The following is a 23668-nucleotide window of genomic DNA, read 5'->3' on the forward strand; positions in this document are numbered from 1 at the left end:
TACTTTTTTTTAAACCTGTCCCTGTTTTTCTTTGGATGGATAACATGGTGTAATAAACTAGTCATAACAGTCTCCAACTTCTACCGTCTAATGTTTAAGAATTATTTCAGTACAAGGACGGTAAGATTGAGTGTATCATTTGGTGAGTATCCTGGCTTGGTGAATCTCAAACAGTGCATTCTTCAGAACTGCCAAAGCAATAGTCCTAAAGTAAAAGTTCTGCCCTGGAAGTAGCGTGGGTATGTATATTCCAGCGTGGCAGTCTTTATTTTCAGTCCAACTTCCGTCGTGTGTGCCAAAGTAATTAAAGATAATGAAAAAAAAAAGGAAACCTAGATGTAGGACTTGCTCCTTTACTCTTAAAGGAGAGAATGGGCTGTGATGGTTGTTTTTTTGAAGATCCCTGAGCATGTGTCCTCTTTTCCATTTCAGTGACTGGGGAGAGAGCTGCTGGCATGGAATTGAGCTGGGTTTGTCCGTGGGAACTGTGAGTAAGGTATGTATTGTGTTCTCTTTGCTATCTTCACTCTGCACCTTTTGTTCGTATGTGCTGAACTGAAAATCACACAGTGCTCACTAAACATGAGGGTTAGTAGCATACTGAAGGGAGGACATTTTGCAGTGGTACTGGTAGGAGGTGTGACAGCAGTCGGGTAAGGACTTGGTAGTGTAGAGCGTAAATGTACTCTTGTGCCCTTTTCATTATTGCCTAGCAATTGGTCAAGTTTGTCACAAGTTAGCTTGTGCTGCGTTGCAGACTTCTCTGTGTTTTGCCTGCACGTTTTTTTATGATACTTGTATAGCTAGCCTGATTTATTCAAGTATATAAAGGCAGACAATTGCAATTGTTTTACATACAGTAAAACTGTAATGTCTGCCAAGATGTAACTGAGATTACCATGATACAGTAGTGCCCCAAAGAGAAGATGATATATTCAGACATTATTTGTAGTCCCAGGCTGTGTCTTACAGTAAAGAATAGAGAAACATTTTAATCTACTCCAGCACCAGAACTCAAGTCCTGTTTCAGCTGTCCTTCCTGTGCTGGCTCTTAGTATTGTTGCTTCAAAGAAAGAATACGTTGGCCTGTTTTTTTCCATACTGGAGGTCGAGTTTGTTATTCTTTGAATTGGCAAAGTACAGCAGCAGTAGCAGTATTCCCCATCACCATCACCCTGCCACGTTACCCACGTTCATTAGATTTACATGTCAGGAAGCACCTCTTGAGTGCTTAATACTTTTCAATAAACTGTTTAGCTTAGACAAGGCAGTAGTATTGATACGTGCTTCCGTATGAATCACTGAAGAAAATTCTTACCTATTTTTCAGTAGTGGGGAATGCTAGGGGGTGGAAAGTCGGCTCTCACAGGGGAAAAAGGGAACAGAAGATCTGGTAACTCAGTCTCAATTGCTGGGCTTCCACTTAAACGAATGTCATGCCACTAGCTGCGTTGGGAGGTGCCAGTAAATTCAGAGAAATTTGGTTTCCACACCCAGTGTCTATTGATGGGGAGGAGAAGCAAAGTCAATTCAGATTGGTCTAATTTTTGTAGACAGCCTCATACTGTCATGACTAAAGAATGCGGCTGGGATCAGAAAACGTCTTGTAGTCTCCGTTTCAAGCTTTGGTTTCACACTAGACCTAACATGGGGTAACTGAAAGCTGCCGCTTTTCAGTGGGCCCCATTCCTCTGTTTTTTTTGGTACCCTGTCTAATGAATCTGTAGTCGTAGGTTTCGGACGGTTAGCATGATGGACAACAAGCATTTTTCAAGGTGTAGCTTTCCATCAAGAAACAGTGTGCTGAGCTGACTTGCTCTGTGGCTGCAGTCACTGAATTTGAAGCACAGAAGGTGAGAATTTAATTTAAAATTGAGGTGAGAGGAGAGAATGGAGGTCCATATATATGTTCTAAATCATAACCCATGATCACGCTGAATTAGGCAAAATGTAAAACCAACCCTTTACTCACACAAGTGAGATGCTAAAAAAAAAAAAAAAAAACAAACCATAAACTTCTTCAGATAGTTTTAAGTTCTGCAGTTGTCTGCTGCTTTGTGCTGACATGAATACTTGTGCTGTGACACCATTCTTTTCCTTTTTTTTTCCCTTAACATTTTTTTTAAAGGCTACATTAGTTCCCTGAGTTGTCACCTTCCTAGCCCAAGTCACTGCTCTGCTATGCCCTAGATACTTCGGTCCCTGTCCCAAAGTTCAAATCTTCTGGTTGAAAGCATATTGTTTCTTGGGAAGTTTTATTTCCACTCTCCTCTTGTCCAAGGACTTTTTCTTCCAGATCTGCCCTTCAACGTGAACTCCTTCGTTCTTCCTCATCCCCTCAGTTTTCCTGCCATGAATTCCTGAGCTGAAGCTCACATCTGGCTGCAGATCATCAGCATTCCCTTTTCCAGTTTGCTGCAGCCTCCTTGCTGCCATTGATTGTTGGCATCTGTTGCCACATGCCTTTAGTGCTGGCTGAATCGAATCCATTGCTTCATCTGCTTGCCCCTATGGGGGGGGAAGGAATGCTTTGCCTCCTACATGCAGGAAACTTTAAAAAATGCACCAGATGACAATTGCAAGGAAGTCGGACAGAAGGTGGTGAAAAACAGGCATAGAGCAATCCTGCTCTAAATACACTATAGTTCATCATGCATTTCTTTGGCACCAGTGCAAGCTTTAAACAGCTTGCTCCCTTTCGCTGCTCCCTCTGTTTTGCTGGCATAGCTTTTTTTGTGGCCATGGTGAGCCACTCTGGGGAACAGATCCTCCTGGAAAGAAGTGGTTTTTGCTAGATTTTTTTTCATCTGGTCCAGTACATGTTGTCTCCGTAAGATTTATGCTAGTTTCACAATGAGGAAGGTATGAGAGTGGGAATGTGTAGCAGACTGCTTAAGTTGGCACTGCCGCTGGATGTTTAAGTGTGCTCTTTGACATTGCAGTTAAGCTGATCTTTCAGCGAGCTGCTGTTGCAAAGGCTGGTCAAACCTCCAGGCAGCTGTGCTCTCCTACTTTTTTCCTTTGCATCAGAGCTAGCGATTGTGCAGCCAAAGGGCAGGTCCATGGAGCTAACTGATTCTTGTACAAAATGGTTTCTAATTTTTTGCAGAGCTAGTTGTCTGACCTGAGCCTCTCTGCCTAATCTTTTGTACACCCTCAAAAGAGAAGCAGCAGAATAGCTCAGTAGGAGGAGGCTGGGTTCTCCTTTGAGCTATAAAGTTGAGCTATATCACGTCAAAGGCCTAAAATATACCAGTATACCCACAGCCACGGGAGAACCGAACATTGTGTCTTTTTTGCTTCCTTTTGTTCTTTGAACTTCAGTGAAAATTATTATTTCTTCAGTAGCTATCTTTAATCTCACCAACTAGGTGATTAATTCAACACGCTGCGAAGTATGATAGAATTATGTGTCTGTAAAGTATTTCTCTGGTTCAGAGCTCAATGTCCTTTGAAATTAGAAGGGTGTCTGCCTCATTCATGCTTTGGGCTTAATAAAGAACTTCAGAAATATGTGGAGAGTTCACTTTTTGAGCAAGGATTGTTTATTATAAACAATCATAAATATCATTATAAATATCATTGTGATTCTCAGAACTGGTTCTGATATTATCTGTTCCTTTGTGTACCCAGAGTTTCACGAGCTTGAAAGCCACAAAGTTCCTCCAAATGTATATCGAATCATGAAAAGTATTTCTTAAATATCTGGAATGCAAAACTACATTTCTTGGCCTGCAATTTGTGGTTTTAAGAAATGGATATTTTTAAAAGGTTTTTCAAAACCTCTTAAAGGCTTTCTATCACTTCTGGCTTGAGTAAAATGACTGCTAGTATCTCATGAAGAAAAAAACCTACGGCATGAGAAATATGGCCCTTGATGAGTGGTCTTTAAAGTCACGTGGGAGGCTGTATTTGTCTACGTGGACTTATCAACAGCAGAAATTAATGGTGTTGAGTGCTTTGCGTTAGATGTGTTCTTTGGAACTTTTTCCCTTCAAGTCCTAACATCTCTATACAGATGCTCATGCCTTTTGTCTGATAAGATTTCTTGTTATTTTCTTGCTGGCCCGAGCATGCCTTCTGACTCTTGTACTGATGGATTTGCTGGAGGCAGTAGTGGAGAGACTTCTGGGGATGCTTCAGAGATGGCCGCACTTACTGGAAGGTTACCGGCACTGTACGCACACAGATTCAGATTCCCTGGCTCAGGAAGTTGTACCCATCTGTTTCTTACCAGCATCTTTGTTCAAGTGATGCAAATACTGGGTTTTTAGAAGAGATGTTGTAGGATAGTAGCTTGCGATAATGGCAAACTGGACAGCTTATGTGTTCGATTCACTGGTTCTAAACCAGAAGAAACTAATTTATTTTGCCTGTTGCTGCCTCCCTCCATCCTGATTACTGTGAAGGTGAAGTAAGCTGCCCGATCCATTTTGCAGAAGACAGATCATGTGCAGTATATGCATTAAAATAAAACACCATAATGTAAGATCATCTGTCTTTAGTGGTCTGTGCAGTTTTGCTCCTTAACTTAAGGTTCCTCGGGAACACACTGATGCGTTGTCTGCATATAGTCTTTGTGACGCTCGCATTGTTGTTCACTGTGCTGTATAGACTTCAGGGGCAGAGCCATCAGTTCATCTCTCAGTTAAGTGGAGGAGTAATTCCGTCAATATTTGTTACACAGGTTCAGCTTACAGATGGGAAGCTAACTTTTTTTATACAACCTTTAAGGTTCGCCTATTGGTGAGTTTTCTTTGATATCTAAAGAGAAAAGGAGTATCTAACTGTGGTTTCACTCTGATCCTTACAACCTCTCTCCTTACAACCTCTCAAGCTAATGTGATGCTGCAGCTTCCATCTGCTGCAAACTTGAGTTGTCCTGAGTTGTTCTTTTGATTTGTGATGACCTGGAGGGAAATGGTTGCCTTTGGGCATGACATACCATTGTCTTCCTCTCTTCCTGTTCATTTCAAAGATGATCCACTTAAAGCCACTTTGTCCCAGATTGCCTCTTCTGTTGGCCAGACGACCTCAGCTGGCATGGTTATTTAACAGAAGGGTGCTCTTAAATTTAAAGTAGAAAAACCTGTCTTCTCAAAATAGCGCAGCTGCACACACGTGCTGTTGCTGGTAACTGCTGGAGGTTGCTTAGCAATTCTTAAATTGGTAGGAAATTGGCATTACCCTGGCAACCTGGCCCCCAAAATGCAAACGAGGGAAGGCTGTTTATAGAGGTGTCCTTGCTTGATTTGGGAATTTTGACATGCATTCTCCTCTTTTTCTGTGCCTCTTTGATTTTTACTTTTTTTTTTTTTTTAATTCCTTCTTTTTAAGAGGTTTTACTCTGATCATTGAGGCTTTATACTAGGGAAGGTGGTACTGTTCTTTGGTTCATTTAGATACCCAATACGAAGAACTTAATTATACCATGATTGTATGAATATTGCTAAAGTCAAGCAGAGTCTGGTGCAGGAAGACCTAGAGCATGTGTCCATGTCCAACACGAATGTTGTAATGTAAATTTGTAAAAAAAAAAACACGAATATGTAAACCATATATCAACATCTTAATGTGACACTGCTACCCTAAGAAGCCGTCCTGATATCTTTTTTATTTCTTTGTACCTGTCTCCCTCGTGCTAGCCCAAGTTGCCAAGCCAAGTGTGGCTGGGTTGCAAACCAGATCAGGAACTGATGCAAATTAAAACTAGCAATTTGTGTATGTGTGTGACCAGGTCAGATTTAGCCCAGATCAGTTCCTTGATCTGGCTCAGCCTGTGCTGGCCCACAGGAGGTGAGGAAAGAGCAGGCTGGACTGTTTCTTTTGTAGGCAATACCAATTTAGCCTCTAACCAGAGGATGTGGTCTTGCGATAAAGCTCAGTTGATCTAAGCTTATCTCTCGCCAAAAGGGGCGGTCTTGGATGAATGCTTTTGTTGCTTCCTTGTGCTGACATTGGTGCTTGTCTGGCCTCATGGTGGGATGATTAATGGAGCTAAAAAGGTGGGCAACTAATCCTAATTCTCAATCCTGCTACCCCCCCCCAGTCTTCTTTTCACTTAGCTCCATGAACGAGCTTACTGCAGGTCAGACAGGTTTCAGTACTGCACGTGTCTGTCTGCGTTGCCTTTTCACCTCGTTGGCTTTGAGCTATCCTTCAGGGATTCTGGGTGAGCAGCTCTACGAGAAGTTTCTGTAAGTAAATTTGTAACATGGTAAATGCAAAGTAGAGTACTTTTTCACCGACGAGTAAGCCAGTCAAATTTACCATGCGTTTACTGTGATAATGGTGTTGGGATGGCAAGAGGATGCACCTAAAAAGAGCATTTAATCTTTATAGTTTTCAGATTTGATAATCTTTTTCCAATATAGATCCAATATTGGATATTTGGATATATTGGATCCAATATATATTCCAATATATTCCAATATGTATCCAATCGTAATTGGATATGTATTGAAAAGTGGGCTAACGTGAACCAAATGAGGTTCAACAACTCTAAGTGCAAGGAGCTGCACTGGAGGTGCAACCTGGAGGTGTTCAAGGCCAGGTTGGATGAGGCCCTGGGCAACCTCATCTACTGGCTGGCATCCTTCCCTGTGGCAGGGAGGGTGAGACTGGGTGATCTTTGAGGTCCCTTGAAAAAAAAGCCATTCCATGATATGGTTTTGTTGGTTTGTTTTATAACTTGCTCAGAAATGACTCTGCCATGGTTGTCTGGCTGAAATTGAAGTTTGTTAGATGCCTCCAGGAGTCAGAAAGGGGTGAAGCTTATTTATGTATTTCGAAGCAGTGTCTAATGTCTCTTTTGGGTAGCTCCGTCTTCCTAGTGCCGTGCTCCATTGCTGTGTGAGGCGATGGTGGCGTGGTTTATAGCAATGTCATTTGAGCGCTGCTGGCTCCTGAGAGCTCACTGCTGCCCCTGCATTGTGGTGGTACAACTGGGTGCGTAGTTGGCAACGGAGAACTGATTCTTCTGAATAACGCAGGACTTTTTTATTTTTTAAAATTGAATTGATTCCCCAATTGGAAAAGCGGTAGCATAGGGACAGAAATGAGCAGCTGGGCAGTGGAAGGCTCAAGGGTTGCTGAAGTTGGTGTTGCTGCTGTGGAACATCTGTGGGATCACAGCCTCTTATGTCCCAGAAGCAGCTGAGCCAAAAGTAGAGAAATGCCGTGGTAGGAAGCTTTTATCTGGCTAGCAAGAGATACAAATCCTTGAGGGCACTCACCCCTGAAACCCTTGTGGAGTTGCAGAAGTGTTTACTCTTAAGGCTGCCCATCAGCTTCTGCGTGACTCACTTAAAGATCTTCCTGGTATGGTACATTTCTTTATGGGAACCTTTCTGGTCTGTTCAAAAATGACAGGCAAACAAACATTGCAAAATTTTAATAGGGTTCTAAATATTAATGGGTGCAACTGATCATTCTACAGTGACACTCGGAGTGGTGTGACTGTCTGGGAAGACTAAATGCAGCCCCACTGTTGGTTACAGAAGAGGATTCCATGTCTTTCACAGGAGATCTGTGATTTCCAAATAACGTGGCATGGATGACTATAAATCCTCAAAGCATCTTCTTAATCCCTGTATACCCTTATCTGACTTTTAATTGAAAATACCAAAATCAAACCCATCTAATTATAGCTTTTACTGTAGTCTGGTGGACCGGATGCATTTTTTTAGTGGGGATTTTTTGCATTTTATTAAAACTTGGCATTGCTCTGAAAAAAGTTCTCTTTCCGTTATGTAGTGGCCAGTTGTTGGGAAGTATTAATGGTGCAAACAGGATCTGTTCCTTGTGTTGTGCTGGCACGAATGTTGGTGTGGCTGCATGGCAACCTGTACCGGGGACCTAATTTGTCTGGAGTGAACCAAAAGGATGGCTTTTCCACCTGGATGAGATTTCTCAGTGGTTTGTCGTGTTTAACTGCAGATCCTTGTGCTGGCGTGAAATGGGAAGAGATGTAGAGGAAGGAGGATGCAGGATTTCTAAATGCATTCAATGATTTATTCCAGTTTAGTTTCGTTTGAGCTGCAGCACTACTTGGAGTAATAGAATTGTTATCCACATTGGCTGAGAATGCGCAGTGAGACTGTGGTTTTTTGCATTTTGTGGCAGCGTTTCCCTGTATTGTGCTGATGCTACTGTGGTTTGTATGGAGGAATTGATCCAGCTGAAATACGACCCAGGAAAAAGGACATTTCAGCCAAATCAGCTTTCTGGTAACGGTTCGCAGTGTGGCTGTATACAAGCAGCTCTGCTGGCACAACAGAGGACGTGGTGAAAGGGGAAGAATGACTGTTCAGGCAGGGGATGGCAGGAGTTGCTTAAGCTTTGTTACCCTTGATGTGGACAGATATTGAATGACACGCTAGCTAGGATTAAGCAGATACCTTCTGTCTGTGGCATCTTCTGCATCAGTTAGGAAACCTGCAAGTTTTCAACCTGCAAGCATCAACCCCAGTGATAATCCGAGGCCTGTGCTGAAGTTCTCTTGACCAATTTGCTAGAGGAACTCTCTTCATAATCCCAGTATCAATTAACACCAGTTGGTTTGGTATTGCTCAGAGTTGCTTATTAAACTGACACGCAGGCTTTGACCTCCTGACCCATTCGTTGTGGCTGGGCCAGGCTAGGCCGCTTTTACTGTAGCTTGGTACTGTGCTTTTACATACAGGATGTAGGGTTCAGTGCACTGCCTAATGTAGATATACCTAGATCAGGAACATAGATTCTGCTTTACAACACTGTTGTTAAAATGGTGTTTGCAATGTGATTGTCCTACTTCATGCAAATTCCTGTTAAACAGAAAATCCAACGTGTTACAAGTTCCTAAGTACGTTTCCTATTTTCCTAGCTGAGGCAGTTCTTACGTATTTGAGCCATTTGAAATTCTTTTTGAAGAAGGGACTCTTTCTTTTCTGGGATGGATTGTGGTGGGGGTTGAGCCTCCTGCCATCCTAAATCCTTACTGGGTAGGTGTTAGATGCCTGTCACCTGTCTGGGAGTTCAGACCTGCTTCCACTTGTCCTCCTGCGTGATCTGACCTAACTCATTTGGTACCAGACAAAGTGTAACGTCTCCAGTGCATCTCCTTTGAGAAAACAAGTAGGCTTTAGCCCCCATAAGCTGGGTGGATGTTGTCCTTACCAGCCAGCCCCCTATCTGAGCACATACTCTTCCTTTTAGCCCCTTTCCCCAGGCCTCCCATCACTGCAGGGACAGGGCCTGGGGCCAAGCATATTGGCCACTCTTTCCAGCCCTTGAAAGGATTGCTGTAGCTTACCAAACTGTTACTCAAAATCTGTGTTTTAAGGGCGTGTGTTTCCAGGCTTTTTGTATCTGTTGTGAAGAGAAGAAGGGCACAATCCCTTTTTTTTTTTTCTTGTTGCAGATTACCATTAAAATTTGCTCTCAAATGGATGTGAGCAGCATTTGCCTTGGACAGGAAATATATCAAGGAGGAGGCAGGCACATTCTAGCCAAATTGTAACTGAAGAAAAGCAAATACTTTGTATGGCAGTAAGCTTTGGCTCAGTCTCATTTGTTTTGTTTTAACAAGCACCAGCTTCGGTTAGTGGCTTTTGTTTTCTTTTTTTTTCTCCTCCACACTTTTCCCTGCTTTTCCTCAGATAGTGACACGGGATCCTGGGACTGAATGTGTGACAGCAGGGATGAAATAGCGTGTATTTGGTACCGGTAATTCTTATTGTTGCATTCAGTGTATACTGAACAAGTTTTTGAGACAAATGTACTACCACTTATCCTGATCTGTGTGTTACAGAGCAAACATTGACTAATCAAATGAAGTACGAAACTGAAATGAAAGCAGGGAAAATGACTATTTGAACTACTTTATCAGCTATTAATGTGTTGAATGTTGTCACGCACATTCTGGTTAACTATGGGTGGTAAGTGGGGAGTTCTTAATAAAAAAAAAATTGTATTGTTAAAGGTATTTATCCAAGTCTGTACATTCTGAACGATTTCTGGAAGATTACCAGCTGTTTTTCACTTTGCTGCTTTGCAGCTAGCTCTACCTCCGTCTTCTTGAAGCTGAAGGTTAGTCTCTGGAAGAGTTTTTTTTCTTCTTACATGCCTGTGGTGCAGCGGAGTTGGTAGTGGTAGTCTTCTGAGTTTTGGCTGGGTGAAGAAGCAGCATACTGAGAAGCAGGAACCTTTCATCTTCATTAATCAAACCCAAATATGATTGTCCTCGTGAACTCCCCGTTACTGTTTAAATGTTAACACACTAACCATTCCATTGGAGGCTTCCAGCTGGTTTGTTTCTGTTTAAATTACTGGACATAAAAGAATTTTAATTTCAACATAATGTTGGCTTTTAAATAATTCTTTAGAGAACTATGGAAATACAAAAAAATGAGATCAACTTGTTAGTTTAATCATTAAACCCCCTTATATATTGCAGACTTTAGTTACAGTAGACAAGGCTTTAGACAGGAAAACTTTTCTGCGTACTTTATATATGATATTTTTCTTGCATTCATTGTCACTGGCAGTGAAAGGGAAAGAAAGAACAAGGCAAGAGAATTATTTTTTGAAATGCAAATTAGATTATTTAAAGATCATCATTCGTACTCAGCTGTCCTTCCAGGTTCGGTATGAAGGATTACGTTACCTGACTGGATTTCAAATTGACAGTTGTTCTCTTAAAACACCATTGTTGGTATAAAAAGAGTGATCAGGAGTTCAGCAAGATGCTAAATAGGTTGACTTTGCTGGAAGCTGGAGTACGGTGACCAACACAGTCTGCGGTGATTACAGCTCTAGTCTTCTCAAGATTTGTTTCATGAAGTACCAAAAGCTGAGATCACTTTCTCTTAAGTTTTTAAGAAAATTATGATAATCTGTAGTTCTATCAGTAGTTTCTGTGGTGACCCTGTTGGAGGCATGTGCAAGTTTATCAGCTGGTGAGTTTTGCAAGTTTCAATCAGTAGATGTGTCTCAGCTGAGAACGATAACACAAACACCATGCTAAGGAGCCTGTTTCTCTAGGATATGGAGGTGCCATTGTGAACTGGAGGTATGGGTTAAGACTCCTGAGATTTATTTATTTTTATTATTTTTATTTATTTATTTGTCTTGCAGGTTGCCATCACGAAAGCCAAAGTGGATTTCTCCGGTGTGGTGTGCCTGCCCCCTTCCGTCATTGCTGGAAATGGGCTGGACGGAGGAGGGGCTGGCGAAAATGACGATGAGCCGGTGCTGGTGTCCCTTTCGGCGGCCCCCAGCCCTCAGAGCGAAGCTGTTGCCAATGAGCTGCAGGAGCTCTCCTTGCAGCCCGAGCTGACCCTCAGCCTCCATCATGGCCGAAACCCCAACCTTCCTCCGCTCAGTGAAAGGAAGAATGGTAAGTGGTACCACGAACTCAGGTCTCGTGTAGTATGTCTCCACTGGTCGGCTTACGGGAAGTACCACGGTGTTGATGTGGTACGTGTCCTGATGGCAGCACTGCTGCTTAGCACTTCTTACAATATTTTATTCACTTGAAGAACTAATAATCTAGAGTTGACAAAACCGATTCCTGTTGTTAGATGGGAGCGACTGATGTCGCTGTAGAAGTTCCAGAGAGTCTAGTGATAAACGCAGGTAGGTTGTTTTAGGTGAATACCAGAAACAACTTCCAAACGTCCATGTGCTTTGTGGTGACTAAAAGTTGTGCAAGGCCAAGAGACAATCAAAGGAAGTGTTAACTCATCCTCTGACTACAGTCATCAAAGATCTGTAAATTTTTCTTTGCCTCTTTGGTCTGTACATTATGAGGGGTGGATAATCTTTGTCACTGCAAATGTCTGAAAAGTTCTGTCAGACTTGTTAGAAAGAGGGACAAGACCTAGAGTTAACAATGAAATACCCCACTTGGCCTTCTAAATCCTAGAGTGAGAATGACCAGCACACATTTCTCAAGTTGTAGGTAGTTTATGAACAGTTATCATATGAATCCCTCAAACTGTTTTCTGACTGACAGTAGAGTGGCAGAATATAGGGTCACTTGGTAAGGCTGTGCCGTGAATACTGTGTAAGGTTTTGGGCCCCTCACTAGTAGAAGGACATTGAGGTGCTGGAGCATGTCTAAAGAAGGGCAACAAAGCTGGTGACGGGTCTAGAGAACAAGTCTGAGGAGGAGCAGCTGAGGGAACTGGAGCTATTTAGCCTGGAGAAAAGGAGGCTCAGGGGAGATGTTACCGCTTTCTTACAACTATCTCAAAGGAGCTTGTGGTGGGGTGGGAGTTGGTCTTTCTTTCTCAAGCAACAAGCGATAGGACAAGAGGAAATGGCCTTGAGTTGCACCAGGTGAGGTTTAGTTTGGATATTAGGAAAAATTTCTTCACTGGAAGGGTTGTGAAGCATTGGATCAGGCTGCCCAGGGAAGTGGTTGAGTCACTCTCCCTAGAGGTATTTAAAGGATGTGTAGATGTGGTGCTTAGGGGCATGGTTTAGTGGCAGTGCTAGGTTAATGGTTGGACTTAATGGTCTTAGATCTTTTCCAACCTAAATGATACTGTGATTCGATGACATTTTCTGGTGTTGGGAGAATGTGAACTGTGTGAAGCTCAAGATCACCAGGCTGCCACAAAACTCTCCATATTCAATACCATCCTGTGACTGACTGGTGAAACCATTTGATAACTGGTGGCTTCTGTCTGTGAATTCCTTTTGGTCATCTTCCGTTACTCTGCCCTCTGGGGTATGTGTTGGTGGCTGTTGGCAGTATGAAGGGCTTTGTATGCAATTGTTGCAGTGTGAATTGCTTGTTACCAACTTTACATGCTCTTGACTTCAGGATGGTTGACTCCTGGGTGGCTTATAGTGCCTGGTGTTATGTGTTGCATTATATGCACTATGCAGAGTTGTGTGTCGCAGCATATTGGAAATGCTGGGGAGCTCTTGGGTTGGCTTTATAGCCAGTACTGAATGTATCTGATGAAGTGATTTTTGAATCCGTGAACTGTAGGACAGTATTTTGGATTGGAAGGATACCTCACTTGACATGCTTGGTTCTTTAGCTGCAGAACCTGAGCGTGCCCTTCCCTGAAAAGCGTATCAGGGTTTTGCTAGTTAGAAGAATTAGCTTCAATCTGCAGTATCATTTTTAAGAGGATAAAGAGTTTTCTTGTTCGTATACATTATGCCATCCTTCTGCGATGCTGCTTTTAAAGGCCTTAAAATGGAGAAGCTGGAATCTGCAAAACAGAACAAAAAGCTAATAATCCTTAATGTTTGCAGTCCTCTAAGTATGAGCTAAAAGACAGTGGATGGAGATGAAGGTTAGTAGAAAATAAAAGAGAAGGAAATGGAATGTTAGTGTGGTGGACTCTGATCTCAGCTAGTGGTAGGCTTGGGTATTTTACAGTTATGCTGACAAGGAGATATTTCTAACGAGAATTAAATGAGATAGTTTTGAAAGTGGTAGAGGGCTTGAAGGCAGAATGGGAAAAGCATACAAGTCTTTTGTTTCCAAAACCTGACAGCTGGCCAACTGAAGGTGACATTGTGAATTTACTGGAGGCAGGATTCTTCCCTTTGTAGCGAGTGAGACATGATAAAGGGTCCGGAAATGGGAACAAACAGTTTACTCTTGATGCCACAAGGAAAGGGTTGCTGGTGTTGGAACTGCAAGGAGTACCTTGTTAGGAAAATGAACCTTGTAGCAGCACCTTGAATAGATAAAAATGGGACAAAACAGCATTTGTTATGGTCAGAGAAAAGAATATCTCTGTTATAGAAAAAATAGTCTATGTACAATTCAGTTGAATAGATTTGAAAAATGGTATGATGGGAATGTTTTACAGAAAATACATGGTTTTTGTCTGTCAAAATAATGTTACTTTTACGGACTCAACCTTGAAGCTCTGTCATTGGGGGCTGCCAATCTACTTGACTGGAACAGGTAAAATACAGTTGGATTTAAAAAGTATCTGAAATGGAGCACCTCTACATAGCTTTTGCCAAAGAAAATGAGGATATTCCCGGAAATGACTCATTAGGTGGGTCTCTTCAGAGCTGATTCTTTATCAGTGCTCAGCACAATAGTGGGAATTATACTGCTGGAGGTGCAGCTTTTCACTCAAGGCATAAAGTCCAAAGTCCCTGATGTAGACTACCTGACCTTATCTCCGGATGTATACAATGTTGTTTTCTACGAGGGTGTAATATGTTATGTTATGTGCTGCCTGTGTGTACGTTCATTCAAGTCTGATGGGACTGAAAAGTGCTGTTGAAATATGGTTATCTGCAAACTGTGGTAGCATAAAAGGAGACTCGGTTTAGCAAGTTGTTGAGAAATGTAGCTGATGTGTTTTGAGTCGATAAACTTGTTCTCCCAAATGGGAACTTTTCAGTTATTTTGGGGAAGAAGTTGCACACCTGTTGAAAGCTCTTGAGTTTCTTATTGCTCCTTTTTTTATATATGATGCGTCTTTGTTGCTGTGCCTTTGGCTTCAAACAACCTTTAGAGACGATCTGTTAGTCGAGATGGCAATCTGCTTAAACATTTCAGCAATCCAGAGTGGCTGTAGAAGCCTATCTGGTGCTGTGAAACTGCTCCTGTGACAATCTGCCAAATTCAAGGTATGAGGAAGACTCAAGACGAGTGCTGCTAGGAGGGGAGGAGATGGTAAAACCAGAGGCTTGCTGGAAGCTGCCGATGTGTGTCAAAGGGTCTCCTGGTTGCAGTTCTAGACAGGCATTGCTGACTCACAGCTCAACTAACTCCTTATGCTTTACTGCTTAACCCTTTCTGAAACTTTTGCTTCCAGGAGGTTTTTCTTATCTGAAGATGTCTGTAGAAAAATACTACGTGGATTTGTACTGAATTTGTTACTTCGGGCAATGGTTCCGGAATGTAAACTATTAGCTGAGGTAAAATTAGAAATTTCTTTGGCATGTAAAGCATCATGGATTGTATATCCCATGGGAGAACTGGGAGTGCAGTGCTGTATACACATGCTGCCACATGCCCTAGGACAACAAATTTCTGACTGCTTGTAGAAAACTGGAGAGCAGCAACAGACTGTTTCTGGGGAGTCTGGTTTGTTCTATGTTTTTTCAGGCCCAGGCTCCACTTCATGTTCTTCTCTCTTACCACAGCTACACATTATCCTTGTAGATCCCTGGTTAGATGGGTATAAAGACTTCAAACATGTTGCCTGGATAGTTGTCTTTAAATTATACCAAATTAAAATGAGACAAAAGCCTTTAAGCGTGTGTGTGAAGGACTGGAACATAACGGATAGATACATTTTTTGACACTTCTGCGGAAGGAAACCAAATGGGTTAAGGTGTTAGTAAAATGTTTTGACGCCTTTACTAGGTTCTATGCAGGCATTAAGCTTAATGGAGTATTTAAGTATAGTTATTTAATTTGCCTTTTTGCCTCACAGTGAATTTTTTTTTAGCTGAATTTCACATTCCATTTCTTCTTTTTTTTATCCATGTTCATCATGGCCTTGATCCCGCAACTTTCTTAAATGATGAGAGATTACCAGGACTGACTCATTCTTGTAACACAGGCCAAAAAAGGTCATTACGGAGTCATTTGAAGCTGTTACCTTGATTTTTTTTATTTATTTTTTTTAGTCACCTGTAGTAAAATGCCAAGATAAGCTTTCCCAACCCTTAGGGCAAGGTTGACAACAAGGCTTTGATGAATGTGGTTAAAGAAACAAAAGAGAACATAACAGGCTATGAATATATAATCTTGTGCAGTTTGATCATTTCTAATCAAGATTGTCCTTCTGTTTAGCTTTAATTTGAAATTATGATTACTTCCCTAGCTTATTGACCTTCTCTTATTGAACCGTTTTCCCCAGGTGAATTCATAGTTATCTCTCTGCACTGATCATGAAAAACATTGTGTTAGAAGTCTACCACTGCTCTGCTGCTTCTCACTGTAGGCTTCTTTAAGGTTGGGTAACATTCTTTCAGATGAGCTGTTGCATTTTATGATTACAGGCTTGGACAAAACTTGTACCGGCTTGTCAGTTTTTGGGGGTTTACTTGATCTGGGATGCTTGCCTTCTACAAAGTACCTACCATGTGTACTGGGGCATAAGGAGCCTAGCTGGAATGTGTGGAATTTCAGTATGACTTGAAGTCATGTAACAGGCATGTGCTTTATGTATCCGAAGGTACTCCCATTGCTGTGAAGACCTAGTCCTATACGAAGCATGGGATTAATTATTGCCACATAAACTGCTGGAGATTATACCTGCTTACAAATTGCAGTGTTGAACTTTTTTTTTAATGATTCTAAGGAGCTAATTTAGTGCCTGTGTTCGTTTACTGTCAAAAGACAGGAGTATCAGGGCACCTGGTTTTACTTTAAAGAATTGTGTGGGTGATTGCTCCTATAATTATTTTGTTAGGGTATGCGTTCCTGTCTCCTGCCTCTTGCCCTTTCCCATCCTGGGTTGTCGTTACACTGAATGCAGTCAGATTCAGAAATTATTTTTAAATGTAACGTAAGATGTTTTTGCAAACTTTATAACTTTCTTGCTACTGTGACTTAGAAAACATTATCAATGTTTTTATAAAATCATGACATAAAGCTATCCTTTTAAAAAGTGCATGTTGTGACTTGAAGGTGGGCGTCTATGTTTATCGACAAGCGTTGTATTTTATTCCTGAAAACCCTTTTTTTTTTCTCTGTGCTGACAAAATCATTCTGAAATTATTTGCTCAATTTTCTTTTCTGTTCTACTGTGTGGAGGATTTCTGGAATAGTGTGACTTAGTTGCAGTTAATTACCAAGTGATGGTTTCTGCCTCATCCAGAATTTGTGTGTGATGAAGATGCTTAAGTCTGTATTGTAACAAAAGGACCAAGACAGGAAATATATAGCTTTCTCTGATCTGTCCTTCACACACATTCCAACAAGGCTGCATGTTTTCTCTTTGGTGTGAGTAAGAGGAATGCTTGTTAGAATAAAAACAACCAGTCTATCTTGGATAGATTTATGCTAAGAGACTTTATGTCCCAGGGGACTATAAATTTAGTATGCTGTCTGAAAATTTCTGATAGAGCTATGAGATTCAGAGCATGATGGAAATGACGGGCCTATTACTGATGGGAGCTACTAAACGACTGAGAAGTGGTAATCTCTTAAAATATTTAAAACAAACAAACTTTTAAATAGCGATGGGGGAATAGTTGAGCTGGAGGGAGTAATGCCAAAGGCAGCTTTAATGTGGTGGCTTTAACAAGTTAGCTCTCAGCACAGTTTTTGTTTGCTCCCCATCAAGTTAACATGATTATAATGCCCTTCCCGTCACTGGCTTGTAATATCCCTCTCTTCTGTTTCTCCTTTCCAGTCTCTCTCTTGCTCCAGTTTGCCTTTGAGGTTTCAAGGTTGAGGGCTGATGGATGAATACGTAGACATAGAATTTAATAGTTATTTAATAAAATACTTCTTTTGGAAGAATTTGAACTGTTTGCTGAACAAGTCAGACCGAGATCTGGGCAGTTGGTTTGTTTATGTAAATAAGGTATTTCGGGTTTTGCTGTTTTAGGGGTAGTAATGGGGAAAGGAGGTCTGATTCTGTAAAGGGAGAACGCCGTTCTGCAGGACTCTGCCCTACTTAAATAGCGAGTGGCTGCTTCACACAAGTAAGACTTTCATAATTTCACAACAGTCACACGCTGCTAGTACTTGGCAAACTGAATCATAGCTTTGGGTGATGGCCTGTTTCTGTAATGTGTAGATTTCCTTATGAAAAATGTCAAGCTTTCTATAATTTATTTATATTAGAATGCTATCAGCTAGTTCTGCAGACTGCAGCTGTCCTCTACAATCAGTGCGTTACCACAAGGTATAGTGAAGAAATCTCTGGCTGAAGGCATAAGGTAGTGCAATCTTCATCTTTACTGCTGGTCAGATAAGCAATATCCAGCCACGTGGGCTTACAATAGTTCTTGTTACCTCTGAATTTTAAAACAAAACAAACCGACACCCTGCCATTCTGCTAATATTATTAATATAAAATTATCTGTGTAAATTTACTTTTGTGTTCTGTACTGCAGTAATGCAGCTTGAGGTTCCAGGCCAATGAAGGGGTTTCTTCGTGGCAAGGCAAACTCCTTGTTTTCAGTGGGGTGTGCATACGATGCCATCTGAAGTGAGTTAGCTGCTCTCCAGCAACGACATGACACATTTACTGATCCGTGGAGACTTGTCACACGCTTTCTCTTGCTTTATGCATTAAAAAGTCTGCTTTTTTGTCACTTCTTGTTTGCTTCTTTCTGTACAGTCACATTGTTTTGGTTTGTCCTGCTTAACGCCTTAAATTTCTTCTGTCTGTCCATAGTCACCGAGAGTGCATACACGCCTTCTTCAGGGAGCTACGTGATGCTCCTGGGCACTGTAGCAAAGAGTGCCTTTCCTCTTTGCTCACACCGCTTCCCTTTGTATTTCCATGTATCGCCAGAAAAATAAGCATGCATTTGCTGAACATTGGCAGTTCCCTTCGTTTTTGATGAATGTAGATATTCATGATAGGTGTTGAAACGACTCGTTTTGGTGATGAGTGTTTCCTAAATTCTCAGGATACGGTTTTCCATTGCAGATCCTTTCCATACGGACAAGAATTAACATTTAGGCAGGCAATTTATTGATAGTCTGGTTGTGAATCCAAAAACACATAGGTAGCGTTTGACTATGACAGAAGGCCAAATGAGCAGATTTTTGTCCTTTCACAACACGTTATTGATGTAAGAAGTATGGAAATCAGATTAATACTACAATATCATCACAGCAAGGGATTTTCCTGTGGTGTTTAAAGTCCCCAAATGAGTTTCTGCTGCCTCCTTTGAAGCCCCAGATGTGTTTGTGGAGGGGAAGGAAGATGTGGTGCTAAAACCTGCCGTGTTCTTCTCTCTCAGCTGTCGAGCAGCTGCTGGGGGAGTTCTTGCATCCGAGTATTAGAGAAACCCTGACGGGACTTAAGCTTGGAGGGCTCAGAAATCAGTGCAAAAGCCGTTTTGCACACCCAGTTCCTGACTTTCATGAGTACTGATGTGATGGGAGAGGGATTCTGACTTGCTCCAAAGGATTTTAAATCTGAAAATTGTTGTATCTATGATGCAGGGCGTAATATATTTTTCGGCTTGATGCAAGTAATATGCAGTTACTTACTCGCAGGTGACCTAATGAGAAGTGACAATGGATCTTGGGAATGGTGGGGAATCAGGGAAGGGTGCTCTGGGGACAGAGGTGTTGGAATTAGTTTAAGATAATTAAATTATCTTTTGGGCAAATTACTTGAGACTCTTCAGAGACTGAAATTGAATTTCCTTTCTGTTGGGAGCTAGAATCATCTAGTGAGGAAAGACTTAGTTCTGTTTTTTTTTATCTGTTAATCTCAAGAAATATTTGACTATGAAAGTTTTATCCAATATCCCAAACCTTTTGAATCTGAATGTGGGAAACAGCGTAATTTTTTTTAACCTGCGGACAGGTTGGAAGGAAGCTGTGATCCATAATGGGAAAAGTATGAAGGAGAAAGGGTGTTTTGTTTTTGTTTGTATGTTTGTTTTTTTAAGAAACAGACGCTACCATCTATATGGAAGAACTTGCAGTCCTTTGTTACAGTAGCTCAGATTTAGTGCCCAGCAATGGGGTTTGATAGGGCTAAGGGAAACAATACAATTAGCAAGACAAATGACTGGTGAAGATTCACAAAAAGCGGCTGATCTACAGGCAGGATGTATATGTTTTTGGCCATGTTGTTTCTAAGCTGAGGATGACTGCGTGTTTATGTTAACACTGGGTCTCCTTGTCCTTGGAATGAAGTTGCCTCATCAGCAGAGCCCCTTAGGGGATTTGAAAGTCTACCCAAGACGTCATCCTTCTCTTTTAAAAGGAGAAAAAACTGCCAGTTCTTATATCCGACCCCTTCCTCCCCCCTTCCTTTCGCTTACAGAGCATCAAGGGGCGGACCTTACTTCTGCAAACTACACATCTTGCGTTCCCCTTGGAGTATTCATTTTTCTCCTAGCAGTAATTTGATTCTGGGCTGTTCCAACTTGCCTGTTGTGAATAAGCAGAGAACTGCATGTTGAAAAACTGAGCTTTCTCAGTAGGCACGGTTTTCGTCATATGAGGATGAGAATTTCTGGCAAGTTTTGAACGAGGTTAAAGTTGATAGGTCTTTGTGGATTTTTTCAATTTTTTTTACCTATCTTTATCTATCTGTATGTAAAGGGAGTCTTTAAGGGATTGTATCTGTTGAGAAAAGGATCAGCATGACGCTGCTGGGACCAGAAATGCAGATGACAACACTCCAATCAGGTATCACCCCAAACGTATACCATGGGTAAATTTTACTAGTAAATTATGGTGGCTGAGCTATATAGGGAGTGCCAGGAGGGTATGGGACTTTGAGTAAAGACAAATTAGAGAGCTGTCATGATTTCATGTGCAGTTTGAATGGGTACTGGTTGAGTGTTAAACATTGATCACTTTCAAGCTTCACTGGAGGTAAAATTATCTTTCTATTCTTCATTTGGTAGTCCCCAGTGTTGAATTAATGTACGTCACGAAGATTAGAAGTTCCCTAGCAAATCTAGGACTTATTCTAAGGAAATTCTTCTGTTCAGCTTTTGGCTTATTTATTGTTGGTGTTTGTTTGAGAGTTTTATTGTTAATTATTTTTCGATTACATGTGTTCTTGATACTTTGGAGAAAGCTTAAATTGTTGTGTTTTTTTTTTTTTTTTTTTGGTGGGGGAGGATTACTTCTCATGCTTTGAAACTTCCTAATACTTGTTTTATGACTTAGGAATTAAAATGGCGTTGTGTTTATATGATTTTGTCCTAAACACTGTGGTCTTTTTATGATATTGCACTTAGCTGTTAGATATGTACAGAGTTGTATTTCTGACATGTAAGACAGGCTAGAGTTAAAATTATCTGTTAATGACTGTATGGTGTACTTATGTGGGGCATTTTTATCTGCGGCTTTGGGACATTCTGTAGTCGTGAAACTTAACAAGTATGTATACATATGAGTGACCTCTGTTTTAAGGATGGGAACACAGAATGACTAACCTTGGTAAGATTTGACAGCAAACTAGTAGTAGCTTAGGACTTTGGGTTTGCATTTGTGTACTCTTTTATCATTTGTAGAGTGTTACCTGAAAAGTGGAATATAAAACTCACAAAATGTTAAGACAGATTTGTTTCTAAGTCAAATGCTTTTCTTTTCCTTAAATAGTGACTTGGAAAGAGACAAGCGAAACAATAACTTCATAGTTTCGTGTGTGGTTTTTTGTTTTAATATTTTTTTCTGAACATCTGTGTTTCTTCTGGACATGCAGCATTACTTTCCTTAACTTAGTCTTACATTTTGTAAAATATTTGAAGATTGTATGTCAATAAAGAACCCTGTACAATCCTTATTTTGTAGTTCTGACATATTGTACGCTTGTTTACAGAACCAAAGCATGTCTTCCACCTCCTGTTGTAGATTAGAAAGGCAGGAGAGGTTTTACGTCAGGTGTGCATCTGATACGGAGTACACTTCTTGTCCTAACCCATAATACTACAGAGAGGTGTTTTGAGACTATACAGTCCATCATTCCTCTAGTGGTGCTCTGGTAGTCTGTGAATTCTGGAGTTAGGATTTAAACGTTAGCAAGGTGTTTGGTATGGAACAGGATGCGCATGGCAAGACAGTAATCTGTCTGTCTTGTAAAGAAATTTTGTTTTCCTTGATATGTCAGTCTTTAAGTGAAGGCCTGAAAAAGACGTTTACCTCAGTATGCTTTGTTTCTAACAGGTTTTCTAATTGTCTTAATCTTTTTAGAAAAAAAGAGCCATGCAATTTACATTTCAGGGCACTCGCAACTGAATTTGTACATTTCTGGGAAACTCAAAGAATAAAATAAGACTTATCAAAATTAGGGAAACAGCCTTCATTTAAAAAACTTTTCTTCCAAGTGATGAAAATTCTTGAGGCTTGCATTTAATTCTTAGGATGAGAATTTCTCCCAGTAAAGAGAACTCGTACATCTTGCTTTTGTGACTACGGTCACTGTTCTTGCTGAAGTCAGCTTATTTAGGCTTAGATTATGCAGTGATGTTTCGCGATGTTGAGGCAATTTCCTGGCAAGCTTAGCTTAACTAATGAGGGATTCAAAATTTATTGCACCTCTTCCATCAGTGGCAGCTCTCTTTTCTCATGGATCAACTACTGCTGGGAAAATATTAAGCAATAAGCAGCCGAATGTTTACATAAATGGGTTCACAAGACTGGTGGGGAAATAACATACGACAACAGGATGGAACCATGTGCACAGTAAGCCTTAAAGACTTGTCTTGAATCATGGAAGTGTATTACCAGCTTCTAGATAAGGAAGAATGGCTTCTGGATGCTAAGACCAAATTGTTCAAAAATTTTCCTTAAAAAATTTAGTGACTTCAGCTGCTGTTGACTGCTACTGTTGTTTGACTGATTGTGATAAGTCATCTGTTGGGCAAACTACCTGAGGCTTTTTAGAGATGGAAACCGAATCTCCTTTCTGTTAAGAGCTAGAGTCTTCTAATGTAGAAAGACTTAACTTTTCAAGGCTTTGTGGCCCCTGTGTTCATCTCCAGAAACCCTGCTGGAAAGGTGGAAGCTGGAAACTATTGTACCAGTCAACTCATCAGGCTTTCAACCTGCTTCTCAACAGCCCTTGGAGAAGTAGAAGAATCATGGGCTAAGTTGTGTGCATAAATTATCCTGATAGGCTTGAGCACCCAAGCATTCAATAAGCACAGCTTCATGACCTGCATGCTTTAAGAGTGCTTGACCTATGGAGTGCGGGCTGTAGAAGGCTCCTCCAAGGGAATGCTTCTTCAGAACAAAATGTAAGCGAAGCAGAAACAAATTGATTTTGATTATTGTGGTGCATGTTGTGTTAACAGCAACAACAAAAATTAAACCCACCCAGTAGACCAAAAAAGGGAAGAGTAAAAGTCAGTGCAAGTGATGACGGTTGAGGAAGAAAAGGTGTAGGTGAAAATCAGGCTGAAAAGGCATTTCAGAAAGGCAGTAGAGCCAGAAAAATTCATGAAGAGTAGAAACTTAACTGCTGTATTTGAGATCTCATTGGACTACTGAAATAATTTGAAGAACCGATCCAGCCATTCAAGCAGTCGTGCAGTGTGAGGCCAAGTTCCAGATTCGCAATCAAGAATATGGCTTTGGAAACCCCTCTGTGCCATTACGTATGTTTTCATTCTGTTGAAGATGACGCTGATATGCAGGTCTATACTGAGCTCTTGGCAGTGGGAACTCCACGATTGTCCTTTTTCTCCAAGAGTCACTTTCTGCTGCTTTCAACCTCCCAGAATCAGACTCATTTGTTTTCTTTATTTACTGATTGCAAAAACTTGTTGTTTCCTTCTCTTATCTACCTCAATTTCATCTCCCTTTGTACCCTTTCTGTTTTTTGTTCCCCTGAAGCCTTTTTCTTACTCTTGTCATTACCTAATTATCCCATATGGAGATCTTGCAAATTTTTTTGCTGTTGATCACTGTTCAGATAAAGATACAGATTGAATGCTTTGTTGGTATGACCTGGCTTTGTTCTGTTTGGCTGTTGGGATGAGACACAAATATTTTTATTTATTTATTTTTTTGTTGTTGTTAGTGAAGAGG

At 41.0% G+C, this 23668-nt stretch overlaps 1 protein-coding gene across 5 annotated transcripts in view; it reads left to right on the top strand.

Annotated features, from left to right (window-relative positions):
• MRTFA (myocardin related transcription factor A) overlaps nucleotides 1–23668 on the top strand; it is a 93940-nt gene that overhangs the window by 7419 nt on the left and 62853 nt on the right. For 3 of the 5 annotated variants that reach the window (XM_040558702.1, XM_040558683.1, XM_040558694.1), the window contains exons 2-3: nucleotides 433–496; nucleotides 11116–11377. Coding sequence is in view for 2 of the 5 variants with exons in the window: in XM_040558674.1 (XP_040414608.1) it covers nucleotides 20269–20314 (46 nt within the window). In the remaining 3 variants the exon portion in view is untranslated. Of the gene's footprint in view, nucleotides 1–432; nucleotides 497–11115; nucleotides 11378–20227; nucleotides 20315–23668 lie in introns of those variants that run through there. The other 2 variants (XM_040558674.1, XM_040558687.1) reach the window with 2 other exon arrangements.

This window comes from Cygnus olor, chromosome 1, assembly GCF_009769625.2.
Source record: "Cygnus olor isolate bCygOlo1 chromosome 1, bCygOlo1.pri.v2, whole genome shotgun sequence".
Taxonomy (NCBI): Eukaryota; Metazoa; Chordata; class Aves; order Anseriformes; family Anatidae; genus Cygnus; species Cygnus olor.